Source organism: Terrapene carolina, unplaced genomic scaffold (assembly GCF_002925995.2).
Source record: "Terrapene carolina triunguis isolate 2854851 unplaced genomic scaffold, T_m_triunguis-2.0 Scaffold95, whole genome shotgun sequence".
NCBI classification, from domain to species: Eukaryota; Metazoa; Chordata; order Testudines; family Emydidae; genus Terrapene; species Terrapene triunguis.
Window position 1 is genome coordinate 43255557 of NW_020664446.1, and position 20358 is coordinate 43275914.

General features: G+C 42.7%; 1 protein-coding gene across 1 annotated transcript in view; it reads right to left on the reverse strand.

The window, feature by feature from the left end:
* LOC112105373 (collagen alpha-1(XIII) chain) overlaps positions 1-20358 on the reverse strand; it is a 131889-nt gene that overhangs the window by 71909 nt on the left and 39622 nt on the right. Inside the window, exons 3-4 of the mRNA XM_029911384.1 lie at positions 5641-5648; positions 3015-3041 (exon numbers count right to left, since the gene is read on the reverse strand). Of these exons, the coding sequence (XP_029767244.1) occupies positions 3015-3041; positions 5641-5648 (35 nt within the window). The remainder of the gene's footprint in view (positions 1-3014; positions 3042-5640; positions 5649-20358) is intronic.

Consider the following 20358-nt stretch of genomic DNA (forward strand, 5'->3'; position numbering starts at 1 on the left):
GCAGGGGGACTCCCTGCCCTGCAGATGTGCCCCAGCTAGCGGGGGGAAGGGGAGGGAGCGGGGGGAGAGAGAGAAGGGGGGCGGCCAGGGATTCAGCGGGGCACTGCCACGCGGCCCCTCCCGCCGTGCCCCCTGCCGGGAGAGCTCCGCACCGCTCCGGTCGGTTGGGAGGGAAGGACGTGGGCTGCCGTGCCGGGCTTGCTGCAGGGCACTCCCGTCCTCCACGCTGCTGCCCCCTACAGGGCGGCCGGAGTGGAACAACAACAACAACAACAACAAAAGCAGCCGTGCCGCCCTAGGATTGGGCGGAATGCCGCCTCCTACAAGCTGCCGCCCCAAGCACCAGCTTGCTCGGCTGGTGCCTGGAGCCGGCCATGTCTGCTTGGGAGCTTGCTGCTGAGTTTTCTTGTTCTTTAATTTGGACATTGCTTTCCTCTACAGCTGAGCTTGGCAACTTGTTATGAAGACGACAAGGGTCAAACTCTCATGATCTGTAGTGGAAGGGTGTTCCAGACTTTTGGATCTGTTGTTGAGAAACTCTTTCTGGCTGTGCTGTGACTGGTATCTGACCACATAATGACTGATACTGTATAGGACAGAGCTGTGTCTGCTATTAGTCTGCACAGTGATTGGTACAGTACCTGATGTCAAATTGCCAAGTACCTCATCATGAAATGATGTATGAGTGCACTGTGTCTGGTATTTGACTACACAGTACTTAGGGTCTTCTAAACAATACTAGCAGGGGGGAAATGGTCCCAGTAGTATAGCAAATAAATGCCAGATGTTTATGAGATAGAGTTGCCTATGATGTGAAGCCAGGAAATACACTCTGTTGTGGATAATACTTATGTCCTGCACTGTATGCTAGCATTGTATTCATAGCCCCACTGCCTGCCTGCCTGCCTGCTGTATTTCTAAAATGGCTATTGTTTTAGTATCCAAGCACCAAACAATAGTTATGAAGAAGGCTTGAGTGGTCATAAAAGATGTTTTACTCTCTCCTTCCCTCAGGCAATGGGTGGATTTTTGTTTTTGTGGAAGTCATTGCTGAGGAGACTTCATCCAAAGGTGGTATATGTTGGGATCAGAGTATGGTCAGGCTGTGGCTTGGTCCGATCTCCTCTGGCCAAGGGTTTCATACCTGGGTTCTGTTGCTGAGAATGCTCTGCTCCCTGAGCCTGAAAGACTTATCCTGAGTCTCTCCAGTACAGGAGCCCAGCTGGCTTGGATAGTCTCTGACAGTAAGGCTACTCTGAAGTAATCTAACCCCGGATTGTAAGAGCCTTGTAAATTAGAGACAAACCATGAATTTGGGCCTTAGATGAAGGGGGAGCCAGCAGTTTCACACAGCACTTTGCATCAGCTTTTACTACTTGTGAGGTGGGACACTGTGCTGCAGCAATTGCAGCCTTCATTTGACAATTACATTCAGCCCCAGGTAGCATGAATAGAATAATCTAACCTGAAGGCAATGAAAACATGGACCATGGTGGTCAAAACATTGTCTAAAAAGAGAGGGAACAGCCTTCTGACCCACCAAAAATGTAACAAAGGAATTCCTTTCTACTGTGGCGATCAGTATGTCCACAAGTCGAGATGAGTCCACCACAGCCCAAGGATCTGCACTGCTTTGATGATATGTGGCCTGCTGCCCTCAGATGATGGTGAGGTTAGAGTATTTTCTTCTTTCTGCTAATATTACTTCTGTGTCTCAATATTTGAGTTTGAGCCAACTACTTTTCATCCATCTATTGATTTCTCCCCTGGAGATGGCTCAGGCTGCCACAGTGGAGAAACTATATTGATCCTAGCATCTAAAATCCTTATCATGATTTATCTCAGAAACAGAACATTGCTAATACTTCATTTTCATTTGGATTAAAGTTAGTAGTGGATTTACAACTCCCTGAGAAGTTGGCAGGCACCATGTTGATTTAATTTTAACCAGTGATAATGGGACTTTTCATGAAAACAAGCTTATGGGGGCAAAAAAACAAACTGTTGAGAACTTTAGGTTACAGACTGGCTTTTCTGTTTGAGGGGTGCTGAGAGGGGAGCGGTGGCCATCGAGCAGAGGTTCCCTTCTGCTTGCACTGGCAGGCAAAGGGGAGCTGGAGACTGGACAACATCCCAAATCACTGTCTGTGCGCCCTTGGAAACGAGAAGCACATCTGGGCACAGTACCCAGGTTGCCTGCCTTACACTCAAAGTGCTAGGTCACCATTCTGCCTGGCCCCTGGGGGGGGGGGGGGGGGAGGGAGGGCAAGAGGCCCCTGAGATCTCTTCCCTGCCCAGAACACCTGCAAAAGGTGAAGCACGTAGCCCTCAGTGTAACTCAGAAGCTAGTTTGACAGTGTAACAAAGTTTCCCCTTCACTAGGAATACATTAAGAAACAGGTGGAGTGACTGGCCATACACTGGCTCTACTGTGGCCATGAGAAGGGATGGCTTGGTGTCCATTTGGTGTCTGAATTTCACTTCTCCGTGGCCTGACCTCTAGCTATCCCTCTCATCTCTACTTCCTGTATCAGCATGGATTAAATGGATGCTTCCTGCATCCCTCAAGCTCCTCCAGAGTTAAAATAAACAATCCAAATCACTGCAATATCCATCCTGGTATCTGCTCGAAATAGAACCTCCAGTCTTTCCTGGAAAGCCTGAAGAAGCTCAGATTCCTATCAGTGAGAGTACAATACAAATGTGGTTCTTTAGATGGGGAAGGTGATTCGTATTGGAAGGGTGATCTTAAAAGGCTACATGTTTCCCAAACACAAAAGGATCCTATAAAAAATGTGTTTCTTGGAACATTGTCCTGCCAAGGTCTGTTGTTCCTATCCTATTGGGATCCATATCTCATTTACAACATGCTCTTCATCTAATTTAGTTCCACCACTGGAGACCACTACCACCTCCCAATTTACACAGCCTTGAGGCCTGCCTTTCAAACTACTGCCAGAGAGAGAAAGAGAGTGAACAAAAAGGAAATAACATGATAGAAAAAAGCTATTTACCGGAAGCCCTGGTCTTCCTGTAGGGCCCTGAAATAAAACAGAAAAGGCAACATTGGCACAAAAACTGGGGTAGGAGGTAGGGAAAGCACTGATTAAAAAGAAGAAATCCAGTGTAAACAATGAGAAAACAGAATTGTTAAGTCATCAGAACAGCTCTCATACTAACTAGAGCTGATTGTTCCATTTTCCCAACCCATCTTTAAAGCTTTATTTCTATTTGGTATGTGTCTTTCACAGAGATTCCCAAACTGGGGTCTGTGGGTAACCGGTAGCCCATGGAGAGCTAGCTAGTCACATGCTTCTGAGTCTTCTCCTTGTTTCCATCTGATGAATATTAATTGTTCATGTACAGAATTTCTGGAGTTGCCATAGACATATTGTATAATCATGACTGGGAGGGAAGGTATCGAAGATGTGGTTCACACTATGAAAAAGTTTGAGAACCTCCAGACTAACTTCCTTTCTTTCTTTCCAATTACACATCTACAGGTTGCTGGCTTTCAAATTACCCTATCTACATCAAAATTGGTAGAGAAATGACAGAATCTGCCACTGGAAATTCAGAGTCTAGGACCATTCTAATTCAACGTGTAATTTTAAGTCCCTTCAGTTGCTCTGACAGTATATGCCCAAGAACGAGTACAACTAGGGAGTGTTTTAATCTTTTCTGTTTCTCATTTTTTGGAATTCAGCCTTGCCAATCCTATCCACCACTGTCATGTATCAGAAACAGCCCTGCAAAAACATAGCCCCTCAGTTTGGCCCTAAATGGTACAAGGTAAGAGCTGCTCCCATTTTGTTCAGCTCAGAAGTCTGAAACTTCACATTTACATGCTGTGAAATGTATAATAAACTGAGATTTTTGGTGTCTCAGCATTTCTGAGTTGCTGGCTGGATTGACATATGTGAAACCAGCAGCGTGGGAATCTGTTCCACACATCATAAACTAGTTCCCATCCATTTTAATCAGAAAAAAACACTGGCGAAAATCTTCAGCATGTAAACACCAAGTGCTTTGCTTAAATATTTAACAGTGAAGTTATGCTTGTGATTTTTGAACTGCTAGCACTTGCAGTCCCTTAAAATCTCCTGGCATTCTTAGTGAGAATAGGGCGTGGTTAGCCTGAGAGCCCAGGAAATATTCCACTTTGGTTAATTAAATTCAGCCCGCCTAATTTCATCTTGTTATTTCAATTGGCTACAGTATTCTCACTTCCTGTCCTAAACAGTTGTTTATACAGACAGGTTCAGGGGTCAGAATAAGCTGGTATACAGTAGCACATTGTGTCATCGCTTCTCTGGTGGTCCCATTTGTTTTTGCAGGATTTAAGCTTTCATTAGAATATTAAGTTTCTAGCCCTTATTGTTGCAAAGAAAACCTGTGAACTGATGCAGTGCTGTCTTCCTCTGCCTACAGAGACTGCTTGAAAGTTTTGCATTTGAGGGTTTGCAGGATCAGTATCTCAAAGGGAATGCAAATCTGTTCTGTAGCAACTAGTTCTCCTTAAAATGTCCTCTGTAAATAGTTTTATAAGCCTTGTTGCTTAAGTCATAACAGAAAATGAAATTTTTACACTTACCGACAAAAGATGACTACTGGATGTCTAACTGTCCAAGTCCCATTGCAGAGATCCAGTATGATTATTATGTTATACATTAATATAAAACAAGTTCCTTTATAAGGTCCAAAATGCAATAGTTACTGTATTCCTTTGTATCAATTAATAATATATGGAGATATACCTATCTCATAGAACTGGAAGGGACCTTGAAAGGTCATCAAGTCCAGCCCTCTGCCTTCACTAGGCAGGACCAAGTACTGATTTTTGCCCTAGATCCCTAAGTGGCCCCCTCAAGGATTAAACTCACAACCCTGGGTTTAGCAGACCAATGCTCAAACCACTGAGCTATCCCTCCCCCCCACAAATTAATGTTTGTGAGGATATTCCTTCAGTCTTTACAAGGCTTTTTCTGATTCATACCCTTCAAGGTCTCTTAGCAGAAATAATGAGTAACTAGAAACATTCTGGCAGTAGTTGGGACATTTTTCTGAAGTCTAAGTTGTCTGAGTTGAGTTTTTGCGTTTGGCTAACATTTGGAAAGGAAGCTGCCTACACAATTTTTCTTCAAAACTGATAATTGCACATCTAGGCCCAAACATTCAGCAACACTGGCTGAGTGGCGAAGAACAAGTTGCACAGGTATGCATTCAACATATATTTGCATCCATTTTTTAAAAGTATGTTGAATTCAGCGTATGGCATCCTATGCATGCAAATTGCACACTGTCATCCTCATTTTTGTACGTGAAAATAGTTGGGAGTATTTCTAGCCCTTCATATTCACTGTTTCTACCCTGTGAGCTTTCTCAATCCCATGCTGTGAGATTTCAGAATTGTGCAGAGCTATATGGGTGTGCCTGTGAAATCCCACTAAGGATCTAGGCACTATGACTGAATACAAAGGATATTTGGTGTTTGAGAGATTCTGGGAGATTTTAAAGGTAAACTTGGGTATTACATGGCATATGGGAGAAAATTGTTACTGCCAATTTCCCCTCAAGCCCCCTTCACCCCATTACCATCAGGTGCACACTTCGCAAACGCACTGGAACTTTGGTACTTACAGGAGGCCCTGAAAGAAAAGAAGAAGGAAAATAAACAGGTATTAGTGCTGTTATATAATAAATCCCGAAGACAAAGTTTAGATGACCACTCCTTACATTGCACTCACTCTCGTTCTCTCTGTGGACTGGATTCTGATCTCACTTATTCTTGTTCTACACCCAGGTAACTCCATTGTTGTCAGTGAATTCATCCTGATTTACACCACTGAAAACAAGATCAGAATCAGACCCCAAATTTCTCTCCTTCTCTCTGTCTTCTGCCTGTCTCTCACTCATTTTCATTTCAGGTTAATTGAAATCACTTTGCTGCCAAGAGCAACAAATTACAAATTTGTGAAATTTGATTTTTAAAACCTTTGAGGGTAAATATGATGAAATAAAATCAGGATGCTGCATCATTTACAGATAGGTTTAAAGACAGCTGAGTGTAGTGTGTCTGGTCAGTCTCTCTTCTGGTCAGACAATCAATATCTCCTTTTACCATAATTAAATAAGTAATCCTTATATTTATTTTTGCTGATCACTTTAATCCAGGCTGTGGGTAAAATCCAGAAGTGATATGTTAGGTGGTGTGAGAGGGGCCTTACTTACACTAATTTATGCTCAGTTAAACTCCCTGGAACCTCCTCACACTCTGCCAACATGTGAGGGAGGCTAAATTTGTTTAGCTTCCACAAGAAAGAGTTGTAAGAAGATATAAGAAAGGGTAAGCCAAAGTAGCTGCCATTCTGCTTGGACGTATGCCTTCTGGGTCTTCATCATTTAGAATCCCTTGCACATGAATAGAAGGTTTAAGGGAGTCTGAGTGTTAGGGGTGTAATATATACCACCTTAGCCATCACTGTCTTCTGTTGTCAGTCTCTTCTAATTTCTTTTAAAGGAGGAATTTCTGATTTAATGCTCTCTTCTCCTCCAGACAGTCAAGTTTAAAATCAAAAGGTAAAGTGGAGGGACTCTACAGAAATGGCCTTCTCATGGTCCATTGGACATACAGTATATGGGTGACCTTACGTAGAGATGATCTCACTTGGGGAGAGAAGACAGAGAAGGGTCTGTGGTTTATTACAAATGTGCTCTAAAATAAAGCCTGTCAGACTTTCTCAGATCACATCCCTAAATTCCAGGTGCATATTTGTTGTGGGATGAATTCTGCCATTCCTTAATACACTAAGCTCCCACTGATGTCCTCAGGCATTGCACTCATAACCTACGGCAGAATTTGTCCCTATAAGTTTACACTATGGCTTGAATGCTGTCTCAGTCCTGTATTGCAGAGGCTTGGGTTTTATTTAGAAGCATGCTTGCCAAAATCATGCTATAAACTAACTCTCAAGCTTGTCCATACCATGTGTTTTTTTCTTTTATCATGGCTGCAGCACAGTTGGCAGCTGCAAAGTATTGATGCTAATCATGACAAGCCTGTGCCAGCTATTGGCTATTGAGCTGATCCTGCAGCCCTCACTCATGTTGCTTGTCCTTTCTCATGCAATTTATTCCAATGGGATGTCTCACCTAAGTAAGGTTTACAGCATCTGCCCCTTTTTCAATCACAGGGACAAACCATCATGTGGACAGAACTTAAATCCATTTATTCACTGCCACGTGCACCCCTTTTTAACGAGTTTTGTGCCTTTCTGGGCAACAGCCTGACCTTCTGGAATATGTTGCATTTGAGAAAATAATAATAAAATCCAACTGCCCAGCAAATGCCACCAAATAGCAACTGTCTTCAATCTAGAAATTGCACCTAATTTATGCTCCCCATTTCTGTTTAAAGCTTTAACCAATTTGTCCTTTTCAACACAAAAAATTAACAGAAAAATCCAGTCTCTCTCTCTCTCTCTCAAGTTTCCTTCTCAAGTCAGCCACTGGTATTTTGGAGATGTTTGTGGCCTAGTGGAATGTTGTCTATTTTTGTGAGGAAAATGGAGACAGACATCCACTGTGATGTCATCACTTGTTACCGTGACCATTTGTATTATGTCACAGAATATTTTCAGCTGCCATTCAGCAACCTCATCTGCATCTCTTACTGAAATCATGGGCTGCTTGACACCTTGGCAGCTGATGTGATCAGATTGCAGTGAAGCATGCCAGACCTCTGTCAGCAGCAGCAGCAGCATAGTCTGCCGGTGCACTATATTTCACAACATACACTCTGCCCTGCTCCCTCATCCCCTTCCTCCCTCCCTCCCCCCCGCCTCGCCACTGCTCCATCCCACCTTTCTTTTATTACAGCGCAGTGGGCCATGTAGATCTCATTGTCTGAGAAATATCTCTTCACTCATTCTGTCACATAATAGGGAATGCCCATTCAGAAACTGGCATGGTGAATATATGTCTAAGCAGATGTGACACCATATGCAGCCGGCTTACGTTGGCCAATCCTTTATTCTAACCTAGCTGTATTCAGCACAAGACTGGAGCAAGGGATCAAAAGTGGTTTTAAACCATATTTATTTCCCCCTGATTCCATCTGCCAGGGACCATTTCACAAGTTAGAGTAGGTTCAGACGCTTCTAACTGATACCTGGCTGCCTGCAGACAAGGGACTGGTCCAGCAGCAGCCAGGGACTGCTGGGGCATAAGGATGCTGAAGCCACACCCTCTTTCCCTTGGACACACCCCAATGTCAGGGGAGTTCTTACGGATGAGATCCTCTAGCTTTACAGCTGCTTTGTGTCGCCAGAGTGACATAAATCAGGTGGAGCAGAGGACAGCTGAAGCCCATGCTAGTTCCTGGTGTAAGTTAAAGCAGCCTCAGGGCTGCTCTTACACACAGCTGTCTGTGGCCTTGAGGGGTCATTCTGGCAGTGGAGATTGCTCTGGCATAGAGATGCTCTGGCCTTGCCCACTTCCCCTGGGCCAGGCCCCCTACATTGGAAAGGGAGAGTGGAGTAGGCGATAGTACACTGGCTGTATGCCACCCACAGATTCACTTATCCTAGGGTATCTCCATTAATCAGTTAAGCCTGCATTATGGCTGCTTTATGACACCAGATGCAGTGCAAAGCAGCCATAAGGAGGCTGAGGACTGGGCCCGGTGTATTTAGTCAGCAGTCCTAAGCTGCCTCCCATGCCTCATTTGTTGCTGAAAGCCCAAACTCCAAACTTAACTTCCAAATTTTCCAGCTTCTCTCACAGTTATGTGTTGTCAGTACAAACATGTGTAGCACACTGAAACTACACTGAACTGAATTTCAAGATAAACACCACCAGATGCTACTGTGCTAACTGTATGATTCCTTTTCAATGGAATGTAACAAAACCCTCCACTTTTTAACTGGAATGAAGCTGCCACAGAAAGTCAAGGGGGCTTTCTTGAGCACAATACACAAGGCCTTGACTACTGGGGCCAAAACTATGCTCAGGCCTAATCCAGTCACTGTTCCACTGAGTGGTGGCAATTGGATGGGTCCAGCTCACCTTCAGATCACCCCAGGTCCATATTAACAGGGGCAAAACTATGGCAGAGTCCCTCTGGCTGTATGTAGAGAACTTGAAAATATCTGGCCTGCCATGCTTGCATTTCCCAACCTGACAAGCCATACTGCCCGCTGCTCTCTGACATGGGCAATAATTTGCTGATGGTTGGTTGGTTAAGGAGGAGACACTTGTTTATTATTTATGTAAATTGACCCACTGCCATTAACCTGGTGCTTCAACAGCCTTTGTTGATAAACCTTGTGCTGAGTGATTTCCCCTAGCACCAATTCTCACTCCCTCCACATTCAACACCATCTGACAAACAAAAAGGAAATGTGCTATGGTTGGTATTAACAAATATTTAACTTTTACACAGCAAGTTGTGTTGTAGATTATCTACACATCTGAGGAGAGATGGCAGACTGTGCACAACAGTCCAGAGGTACATGCTGGAAACAGCAAAAACAGGAAAAACTCTGACTAGAGATGGGGAAGCAACCTCCTTCCCCTCTGTGATTGAGATTTCAGGAGACAACCCTTTCATAATATAGCAAAATTGGGAATCCTGTGAAGTTCTCTACCTAACAATGGACACTTGGGGGATACGGGGCAGAAGGATACATAGTGGAGACAGACTCCCCTTTGGTTTCGGACAGAGAGAAGACGGTGGGTGAAAACAGCCCACCTAATCAGAGACAGATGCAGCACTCTCCAAGTCAGTGAAAGAGGGGAACTGTGGGGGTTGGACATGAGGAATGTTCTACCTAATGAGGTGGATGACCTTAAAAGGTGTAACCATAACTTTGGCAGCACACGGAGAAGATGTAAAAAACATCCATTCTCTGTTTTCTCTGCTGCACCCACATCCTTCCACATACCCCTGTTTTTCAGAAATGCTCCTGGCATGAGCATGCTCAACCAAAATAACTTTCAAACTGCCCTTTAACCTCCTTTCCAAAGAACAGCAGCTGAGAGTGTCAGAGCAGACAAAGCTGACGCTTACAACAACCAGAAAAAGAAAGCTGTGGGTAAAGAAAGAGCTAGGCTATAATAGCTCCTGCATTGCAATAGCTACCGTGTTTGTCTCTTTATTCCCAAATTACTCTGCTCATAGATATAGATTTCCACCCTGCCAAGCGCTACTGCTGCTGCTGGAAGCCAAAGAGTGGGAAATCTAGTCTTTAGTATTGAAACCAAACGTTGAACTTAAATAACAATTGGAAACACGAAAGAAACAGACAATGGGCCCAATCCTGCAAACTAAGATATGAGTAATTCTACATAAGTGCACAGCCCCATTAAATTCCTCATGTGAGTAAAGTTACTCAAGTGGATTTTGAGGATCGGGACTTATATTTGTAACCACCCTCATGCCCAATAAACCCCTTAGAATTTAAAACAGTCCAGTAGACATAAGGGAGGTAAAATCCTCCTGACTTGTATAATGGTTTATTACAAGCACCAGAGACCTTCCTGTTGGAGGGAACACAATAGCAAGGAAAGGGTAATGAACAAATTACAGCTATCAAATACATTGGATACCTTTTTCTTTTACTATATGCTAATTTCCGTATTTTATTTCTGTCTCTGTTCCCCTGGGAGCTAATCTATCCTCCAGGAAGATGTTTCCTTAATACCTTTGGTTTCTTTTCTTTTGAAAAGCCTTTGTAAGCTGCCAATATGCAGAACTGAAGAGTCCATGTACATAAAACTTTGACTAAATACCAGTAAATATCTGGGGCTTAAACTGACAAGTTTCTTTCATCGGGTTCCCAAATTTTCCTGCAAAATTCTGTGGATATTGCTTGTGAAAAGGAACATTTGGATTCATTTTTTGCGGTTTCCTCTCAGTGGGGAAAGTGGAATACACAATACAACTGTCAATGTTTTCTGTGTTTTCCATATTTTCTAGACATTCTTTTAAAAGAAAAGTGCCCAGAAACTGGGCTAACTGATAAGATGGAGTAGCTGACAGCAGGCTCACCCGTTAGCATTGGATGTGGCTCTGTAGATGCCTGTGGAGTACTTGTTCATCTTCAAAAAATGTTCTTGTCTAAGCTCCAGTAAATAGAACTGGTGACCTTAGATTATCTCAGTTTTTCCACACTAGATGTCTCACACCCAACATGATTACCTCATGGGAGAAATTAAGATCAGTTAAAAAAATTGTTTGACTCTTGAACTTTGGTGATCTGTGATAGCCATGTCAAATTTAATTCCCCTCCCCTGTGATCATCAGACCATGGTGAATGAATGAATGCATCAATTTTCAGGATTGTAGCTCAAAGGGGCACTTCAGCTGTAAAATCCAATAAAAGAGACTGATGACCTTATGGTGACCTTTGATCAAGGTTCAAATTTGGGATTTCTCCCCTTGTACTCAAGTGCCCCAATGAACAAGTATATCAAGACTCTAGCTCAATGGGAACATGGAAATTAAGTCAGTCAGTCAGTTAATCACTCCATTATAAGCATCTGTATTATATTAGATATCAGAACTGGAGATGAGTCAAAACCATAAACTTAATTCAGAACCCCTTTGCATTTTTGTGGGGCTGGTCCAATTCACATTCATGAATCCCAGGTGAGCTCTGTGAGTTTGGCCGCTGGTCTTATCCATAACTGGAAGGAAAACCAGTTCTGGTTTGGATGACGCTGAAATCTTGGAAAAAAAAAACATTTTTGTGAGATTTGGTTTCCGAATAGCGGAAATCTCACAAGATCAGTTATTCTCTTTAGATTTCCAGTATCTAGAGCCAAAATCTCATAAAATCAACTTGCAAAATTTTGGCACCATCCATTTGAACCTGCAGCCTCACCTTAAATCTTATGTGGATCCAGATCCAGATGCCATCTCACCTTTACACAGTACAATCTTTCTGTCATAGAGAAACCAGATTGTATTAGGAGATGTTACACAATAAGCCCCCGATTCCAGTAAAAACAGTGGAACATTCACCTACAATTAACCAATGAATCTCCAAACTATGCAATGTTTTAAAACCATGGACAAATTTACAAACATCAGTCCAGATAACTAAACTTTATACTGGAATACCAGACTCCCCTTCTTTCTGAGTAAGATGAGATCACCTGACCTTGTTTGCACTGCATTGAGTTAATAGCTCAGCCAATGGGATAGATACATTTAGTACTTCTCCCTATTAGTACATCACATTTCAACAAACCATAGAATAATCTTTTATTGTATGTGCTTATTATTTATGTAATGTTGCAACTGTAACAACAAAAACGTAAAAAAATAATAATTAAATATCCCTGCACTTCCAGACCAATTGAGACTTGACATTGGGATGTCCTGGAATGATCTTGCAGTTCCACTGAATGAAAATATAAGCCTTTGTCTGCTCCAAGAGATAAACTCAGCAATGCTGTTATATCCTGAACAACATAGTAAATCCAGTGATGCCTGCGGCTCTTTGCTGATTAGTATGTGCACCACAAACAGATCAAAGGCAGGAGACATAGCTGAGGTCCATCCTCTTTATACTCCCTCTATAAAATTAATAGTCACAGAGAGGGAGCAGCATCGTCATATATAAATAAACTCAAACTAGTGAGCTGAGCATTCCTGTAAGAATACACTAAGCCTGCAATAACTTTACACGTAGAGGCCTTCTGGGGCTGGGCTTTGAAAGCAGGACCTCTTAGTATCAGCAAAAAGAAAGCTAGAGTCCTCAGATGCAGCAGACTTTTGTAATACTGTGTTCTTCCACCACTGGAGAAAGAGGGGATAATAGTGCCTATGGGAGCCATGTAACCCAGGATTATCTATTGTGATTCACTATAGAGCTTTACTATAGCAAAACAGTAATTCAGCAGAGGGTATAGAGGCACCTACTGAAGATATACGAAAATGAGACGTTTCCCAGTCCTTTTATTTAAGTGCTTGCAGCACATGGGGAGAATGAAAAGCAAATGGACTCGACAATGCTAGGTCATCTAATGTCACTGTCCCTCCCCTGAGTATCATCCCTCTTTTCTGAACAGGGACACATCCCCGCTTCTCCTCTGATTCCTTAACGTTCCAATTCTCAGGTTTTCCTCTTCATGGTAACCTCTTCAGACTTCTCCCTGTCACTAATCTCCCATCTGAAAAAGCAACACCAGTTGTATGAGCTGCTCAAATAATTTCTGCAGCCTCACCTCTCATGCTGCTTGATAACGTAGTCCCACAAAGCACCCAGAGATCAAGCTGAGATGATGCAAGCTGCTGCTGCTGCAATTGATACTAAGGTTCAGGACTTCGTGCACATAAATCTGTTTTGCCCTTTTCCATGTCTGTCTTTTACCTCCTTTCCCCACTAAGCCCTCACTCACCCTGGTCCATAGCCGTTTATCATTTCAAGTTGCATAGTCATGGATATATTTTGTTTTTTGGTAGCATCTTTCTTACTGGTGCCATGTTATACGTTGAGAATTGTGTTTATAAGAAATCGTCAATGAGGTAGGAAAAACGTAGACTAAGAACGAACAAAGAAGCCTGTCTCTAAGCCACATGAAAGCTATACTGGGTACATAGGCCACTTTCAGATAAACACCTGGGGCCTGACCCAGCAGGGACATGGAAGAGAATGCACTGAGCAGCAGCAGACGACAGCAAGCAGGTCAAGGTGCTGATATGGTTCAATACCTCACAGCCTGTTGATCCACACTGTGCACTCAGGGTTTACTCCTGGGACTGAGCAGGAGTAGTGAAATACCCCCAAAACGTCTGCCATCGACCTCATTAGTGCTCAATGGGTTGTGTTTAGGAATGCATCACTTGGCCAGCCTGCCCACCCGTGGCCACATCCCTTTATGCTCTCTGTCATGTGTGCAGGGTCTAGAGAGCAGGGCTGGGCACTCTGAAGAAGGCTTTCTGCTCTGTGGAAATTTTGCTGTGGAGGAGTGCTGCTGCAAGAGTGAGCTAATCACAAGCCCTGAACTAACTGTCACCCACCACTCTGCTCTATGTAGGTTGTTGGATCAAGCCCTTGGAAAGATTCTCTTCTTAATACTCGTTGTCATGCTGAAAACTTGGGGTAGAGGCTGGCTCATTGGTCTGGCCAAAGTGAAACATGCTACCATCTCCAGTGCTGCCATTCTCTGCTAGGTTCTAGAAATACTGTGGAGCCATCTCCCTCATGCCTCCACATTGTCACCAGCCTATTCCTTGGCTAGAAGGCTGTCACAAAGATATCGGGCTCTGAGGGTGGGGAAGGAGGAGGAGGGTCAAACACAGTCAGTGTTCTGACATGGACAAAAGTTTGGAAGCTTTGTTTTCTCCCCCATTGATGTTTTTGAACTGGATGCCATAGGGACAATTTCTATCCAGCCATTCTTTTATCTAGATGTGAAGAAGCCAGTTGCACTATTTATGATGCATAAGACTTACCCAAATCAGTTGAAAGCATAAGGGCAAGAGTCTGCAGAAACCATTTTGTGCTGGGAGGAACTGTTGACAATAATATATATTAACAGAAAAACCAGTGTGCCTCACTACATTTTCTGAGGAGAAGAGCATGACCTACAGGTTCAAAGTAAGAATTGCCACCTTTAACACATTGTCTAGCAGAGCAAACACCATGCGCCACTTTGCCACATCGCAAAAGTCCAATACTGATGCAATGCGGCATTACCACAATGTGATGTTTTGGAATGTTACAATGGGAAATCAGGGCAATCCTGTAACACTTGTCATGGGTAGTAAATCTACAGTATGTTCTCACAGGTATTTTAGGTTTCTGCAGTCCTGGTGAAACTGAAGCACTAGCTCAGAAGAAAAGGTTCTATTTACTCCTTGATGGACCATATCTCACTGGGCCTGGATTCCTGAGGAGCAAAGCCAACAGTAAACTGCACAAAACTCTCTCAGAATTGAAACCCTCAAACCAGTGTAGGTGCAAATGAAGCCAATCATTTTTTCCATCTCATATTTTCACAGTAGGCTATTTGTGTGAGCCAGAGAAGGTGCTTCAGAAGACAAATTAAATTCAGTCCCTATAAACAAATAGCAAACGAGGAAGAAATCCATGACTAGCAGGAGGTGGGAGGTGAAGGTGAGAGATCACTCAAACAGACGATCATACGTTCATAACAATTAAACCCAGTTAGAATGAAGTGCAAAGAGCTCCCTGACGAGGACCACCAAGCTTGTGTGCCTCTGTCTCTTCATAACAGGGGTCCTATAGTTATTACCTCCCTGAGTTCCTTTCTTTTGAGTTGAATCCCCTTGTTTGCTTTTATTGATTTTCACTTTAAGAGGCTGTTTTGCTTGTACTGTATTTGAATGTCACTTTATTATGGTGTATGAGTTCTGAGTGACTTGGTGTGTGGTGGTGAGGGGCACTTCCTTGTTGCCAGCAGCCCTCCATGCTGCTCCAGGCAGTGACGGGACTGCTTTGGAAGCACCTCTTCTATTCAGCACTTTTGCTGCAAGGTGCTGTAGAAATGTAAGTTATTGCCATTGCTGTTATCCAGCGGCAGTGCTTGCAGCATGGGGAAAGGGGGGTGATTAGAACAAACATTTCAGGGGTGGATCAGGGGAATGATGCAGCAATTTCCAACAAAGATGAGACTGCAAATCGCTTTTTAAAATAATGAACTTTGAAAAAACAGGGTCATTATAGGTAGCCTATGGTCTTCTAAGGCACATGTGACATGTCAATTACCTCACCTGCCTCTACCCTTCCCAACAGCCCTAATTCTTATAGAGATAGAAGCTGCCCTCAGAGGAGCTTTCTCTCTCTCTCTATTTGTATATGTGTTGGTGACATCCATGTGATGAACTGCAGAAACATGCTATAAATGTTCTGATTTTGTACAGCACAATGCACATGTATGGTGCTATATAAATATTGAATTCCTCATAAACCTTTGACTGCTTCCCCTGCTCTGTGCTCACTAATCTGTCTCCACTGGGACCACTCCTAACATTCCAAATTTCTCAGCATCTTCAAATGCCTTTTTAAAAATGAAACAGACAAACGGCTCTGTATTCTCCTCTCCCCCCAAAAAGATAAAGTGTCCCCCCCCCCCAAATTACAGCGTCAGGACAGGCAGTATTCAACTCTGTCCCAGTGAATGCTCAAAGGTCCAATACGTTACGATGCATCAGGGTTAGAAACAAGAGCTTTATATCGTTAGGAAGAGGAAACCCTAATTTTATAACAGGATATGCCAGTACCGCACTTCTTTCTAGTCTGGAAGGCCCCAAATCCCAAGATATCAGCTCTTAAAAACTTGGCATTATTACAGTGGATTCCAATGGTCTGAAATATTCTACTGGTACCAAAAATATTCCCTGTCTTTAGAAATGGAAAGTTTGCCAGAACTGTGTTTAAACAGTCTTTTAAACCAGTGGAACCTTTTAAGGGTCCCCACTGATGTATGGAGAAGAGGCAATTTTTAAAGGTGTCTAAAATGTTATCCCTTATAGTTTTTCTCTCCCACTGAGGTCTGGATAGCTGGACTAAGGCAGACTAGCCTTAGTTAACATAAAAAAGAGGGGGAGGGGAATACATGTTTTTAAAACTTTCTCAAATGTTTTTGTACTACGGTTTTTCTGTAATTGACGTGGCATACCCAGAATACATGACTGTGATGAGTAGCATAATGTCTTTATAGTCACTCCTTTGGATTAACCTTCATGAGCTCTTCAAAAAGATGAGAGCACTAAATGTGTAATGACATCCCTGTGAGGAAATTCAGTCATTTCACAGACCCAGAAGGCAGCCTTAGCAAGTTAGAGACATACAATTACTTCCTGACATTCAGGTCTATGTTAATTGATAACAAGATAGCGGTGTCAAGGCAATTAGTTATGAAATGCTGATTAAAATGTCAGCAGCCCAAAGCTGACCTTGCTCAGTATGGCAGGTGGCTGCTTGTGTGCTGCTTTGCAGTAGTTTAGATTAGAGCTGGGCTCAGTCTGCAGAATTCAGATCCAAATCTGGATTTCAAACACTCCAGAATTTGAGGTTGTTTTGTATCCAGGTGGATTTGGCCTATGTTAAAGATAGTGGCCATCTGCAGAATCCAGTTTGGAATGTAGGTCCAAATTTAGATCAGCTCTTTGCAGGTGCTCCAACTGGTGGAGTTGTTTTGGTCCACGCCTTGTTTCAGGTGGTCCCTTGAATAGGCTTCACTGTTATTATAACACTGGGTGCTCCTATGCTCATTTCAGGGCTGGTTCATTCATACAGTCTCACCATATTGCAATTTCCACTGCTACTTATATAACAGAATCACAACACAAAGCAGTCATCTGCCTACATAGTCAAACTCCCCCCACCTTCAGCAGGGCACAAACTCTGAGCAGAGACGCAGGGGCTCCATCTAATATAGGAGAATGTGTATTTGGGGGGTGGTGGGAGGAGGTCACCAAATAAATCGGTATTGCGTTGTTCTCTTTCTGATCATGAAAGATGCAGCCTTCTCCCGAGATACACATACTCATTTACACTTCCATTCTCTTTCTGACATGGCTGAACCGTCTGTGTTACAGAATAAGAGACACTTAGAACTGAGTTATGTTTGTTTTTGCACAAGCAAAACCTGTAGTCCCGCTTCGTGCACCATAACTGTTCCATGTGTTTAAAGAAAGGCCCAAAACATATCCCTTGTTAGGTATTAACTGAATAAGTGGCACAGCGTGATGTCTAGCACCAGAATGTCATCACACCTTGCACTTGGCTTATAGACCATTGACTTAAATCTCCGTTGACATTTTCTGGCATATAAAGCTCTCCTCTACCTTGCTGCCATCTCTATCTAAATCCCTGCCTTTTCCTGAGTTTAGTCAGGTGCATTCAGCTTATGGGCACTTGAAATAACAAACCAAAACCCAGACTCAAGCTGGCAGGAGAAAGCAGTGCTTTAAGTTTGGATCAGACAGGGGCTAAATGTGCTGGTGACAGGTTTGTTCCTGCCTAGACTGGTAGATGATTCACTACAAAAAAGATTTAAGGTGCAGGCATAAATGGCTTGTTTTTGTAAATGAATAGAATTGCAACCTGAACATAACATCTTATCAAAGTTCTTACAGGATATCCAACATGTGAACTAGGAATGGTTAATTATAAGAGTCAGCGACTTAGAATTTGTACTCATTAAGGCTCAAAGGAGTTAGACAGTCAATAATATTGAATTTCAGAGGGAGTTGGGCACCTAACTCCCATAGGCCTCTTTTAAAATCCCAGCCTAAATCCCTTTGTCTCCCCTATGCTGTCCCTAACATAAAAAAACAAGTTGCTGTTCAAACAAGACACCTGTCCAAGGAACAGATCCTGTGAAGAGTGTTGGGTGGTATCTATTAAGCTTCACACTGTAGTTTATCTAACATAACATATTCTGCTCCAGGAGTTTAGGTGATGCTCATTCAAAATTCTGGAACTGCATCTGGCCATTTACTTAGAAAATCCATGAAATTCTTCTTCTGGGGAGTTAGATATTATCCTTAGCCTCCAGCCATGCACTGCACAACTCCATAGAATCAGTAACAAACTACAGGAAACTTGGCTAACACACACACAAGTAAATCATGTCCAGGTGAACTAAAAAAAAAAAAAATTGTACTTGTCTATGGCTGCAAGTTCTGATATCTCTCTCTTGTAGGGCAGTTGTCCAGGTGCAGTAGATAGTTGGAGACTACTGTAGTTAATAATTATATAAAAACGTCTGATGATATGTCCAACTTTCTAAATTTACAACTTTCTAGTGACCTTTTGCTCACATGCCAAGTTACATAAATTCATTCCTGCTTTTCTGTCTTCCATTATCTTAATTACCAATGTGCAACTCTTTGAATATTTACTTTCACACATTAATTTTTAGCCACTTTCTTTTCTAATTCTTGTTGCTTTCTTATCTCACTTTTTAATCTATACGCTTCCTTCTTTTCATCCTTCCCAATATATTTTGCATTTTATTTTTCTAACCACAGATCCTGTCACCTAAGCTGGGAGGAGCAAATGAGAGTTGTGTATCCCTGGTCTTTCCTCTCACATCACTGGGTACTTGAGTTGTCTCCCAAACACTGTCTCACATCCCTTGTGGATATTAAAATGTATGGGATGGTCTTTCCTTTCACTGAGCTCATGTCTGGCCACCAGACAGAACAGAGCTGAAATTGCAGCTCTCTTGTCAATTTTCTTGTGAGGACACCTGTGATGGCGCTTCTGTTTGGTCACTGTAACTTCAGAACCAGCAAGGCCACATTCAGGCATAGACACTATAGGCCTTTGCCTAAGGCCCCAGCTCCTGGAATCACACGATGAAATTAGAATCTTAGCTTTCATTTTCAAACGGTAGGTTTCTAGTCTTCATCGGATGCAAAGAAAGCTTGAAAATGTGATCCTGGGAGCTACCTCTCGGGGCAGAAGTACTGCCTGGTCTCCCACAGTCATTACACTTGCTGTGGTTTCTAGGAACCTTCCTTGACCCATGCACACTCCCTCTATGGAGTCGCCTGCTCATCTGAAGTTTATTACCTTCCATTCGTTTATTGGCCATATGCCTCAGTTTCTTGAAGAAACTTTAGGGTGCCTGTATAACAAATTTGATTAAAAGATTAAGTGCACAATATTGATTAATTATTCTAAACCTAAATCATTCATTAATAAGTTTTGAATCTCTGGGTTCCATTGTCCTGCTATACGTACTTTGGCTAGCCATTGGTGCACCTGTGTAAGCCTTTTATCCAAGAGCAGCTGGCCTATGCATATGGTAACAAACCCTGGAAGTGACCGATTGGAAAAGAGGAATTTGTAGTTTTCTTTACCTAGATCAAATTGTGGATATTCATTGAATACTCTGCTTGAACACTGCAGCTCCCACACCAGATTCACCAGGTGTTGCATTTTACAGAGAGAGTACGAGTGCCATAGGAAACTAAAAGGCAAAACCAAAATTAAAAGAACAGCCATTTCTGCATTTAACTTGGCCTTGGACACACCAGTGTTTCCTCCTAGTCTCAGTCACACTGTTGCATCTTTGAACAAATCCATGGTATTAGCCAAGCTCCATTAAAGTCTTCATGATTTATCCATTTTCTTAATAGCCAGGAAGCTGGGCAAATCTATCAAGGCCTTGGCTTTGTGTTAGGCCAAAGGGTGTTTCTTAACTAAGTCCCAAGAGGTTCTTTGTTAATCTAAGAAATAAGGGAGAGCAACGAAGATGTAAGAGGGTGGGATGTTTCTTTTTTTCTTTTTTTTCTTTTTCTTTTTTTGCTGTTGGGGAAAATTTAGGGGAAAATCAACACAGAGAGCTACTCTCCTCATTCATACACAG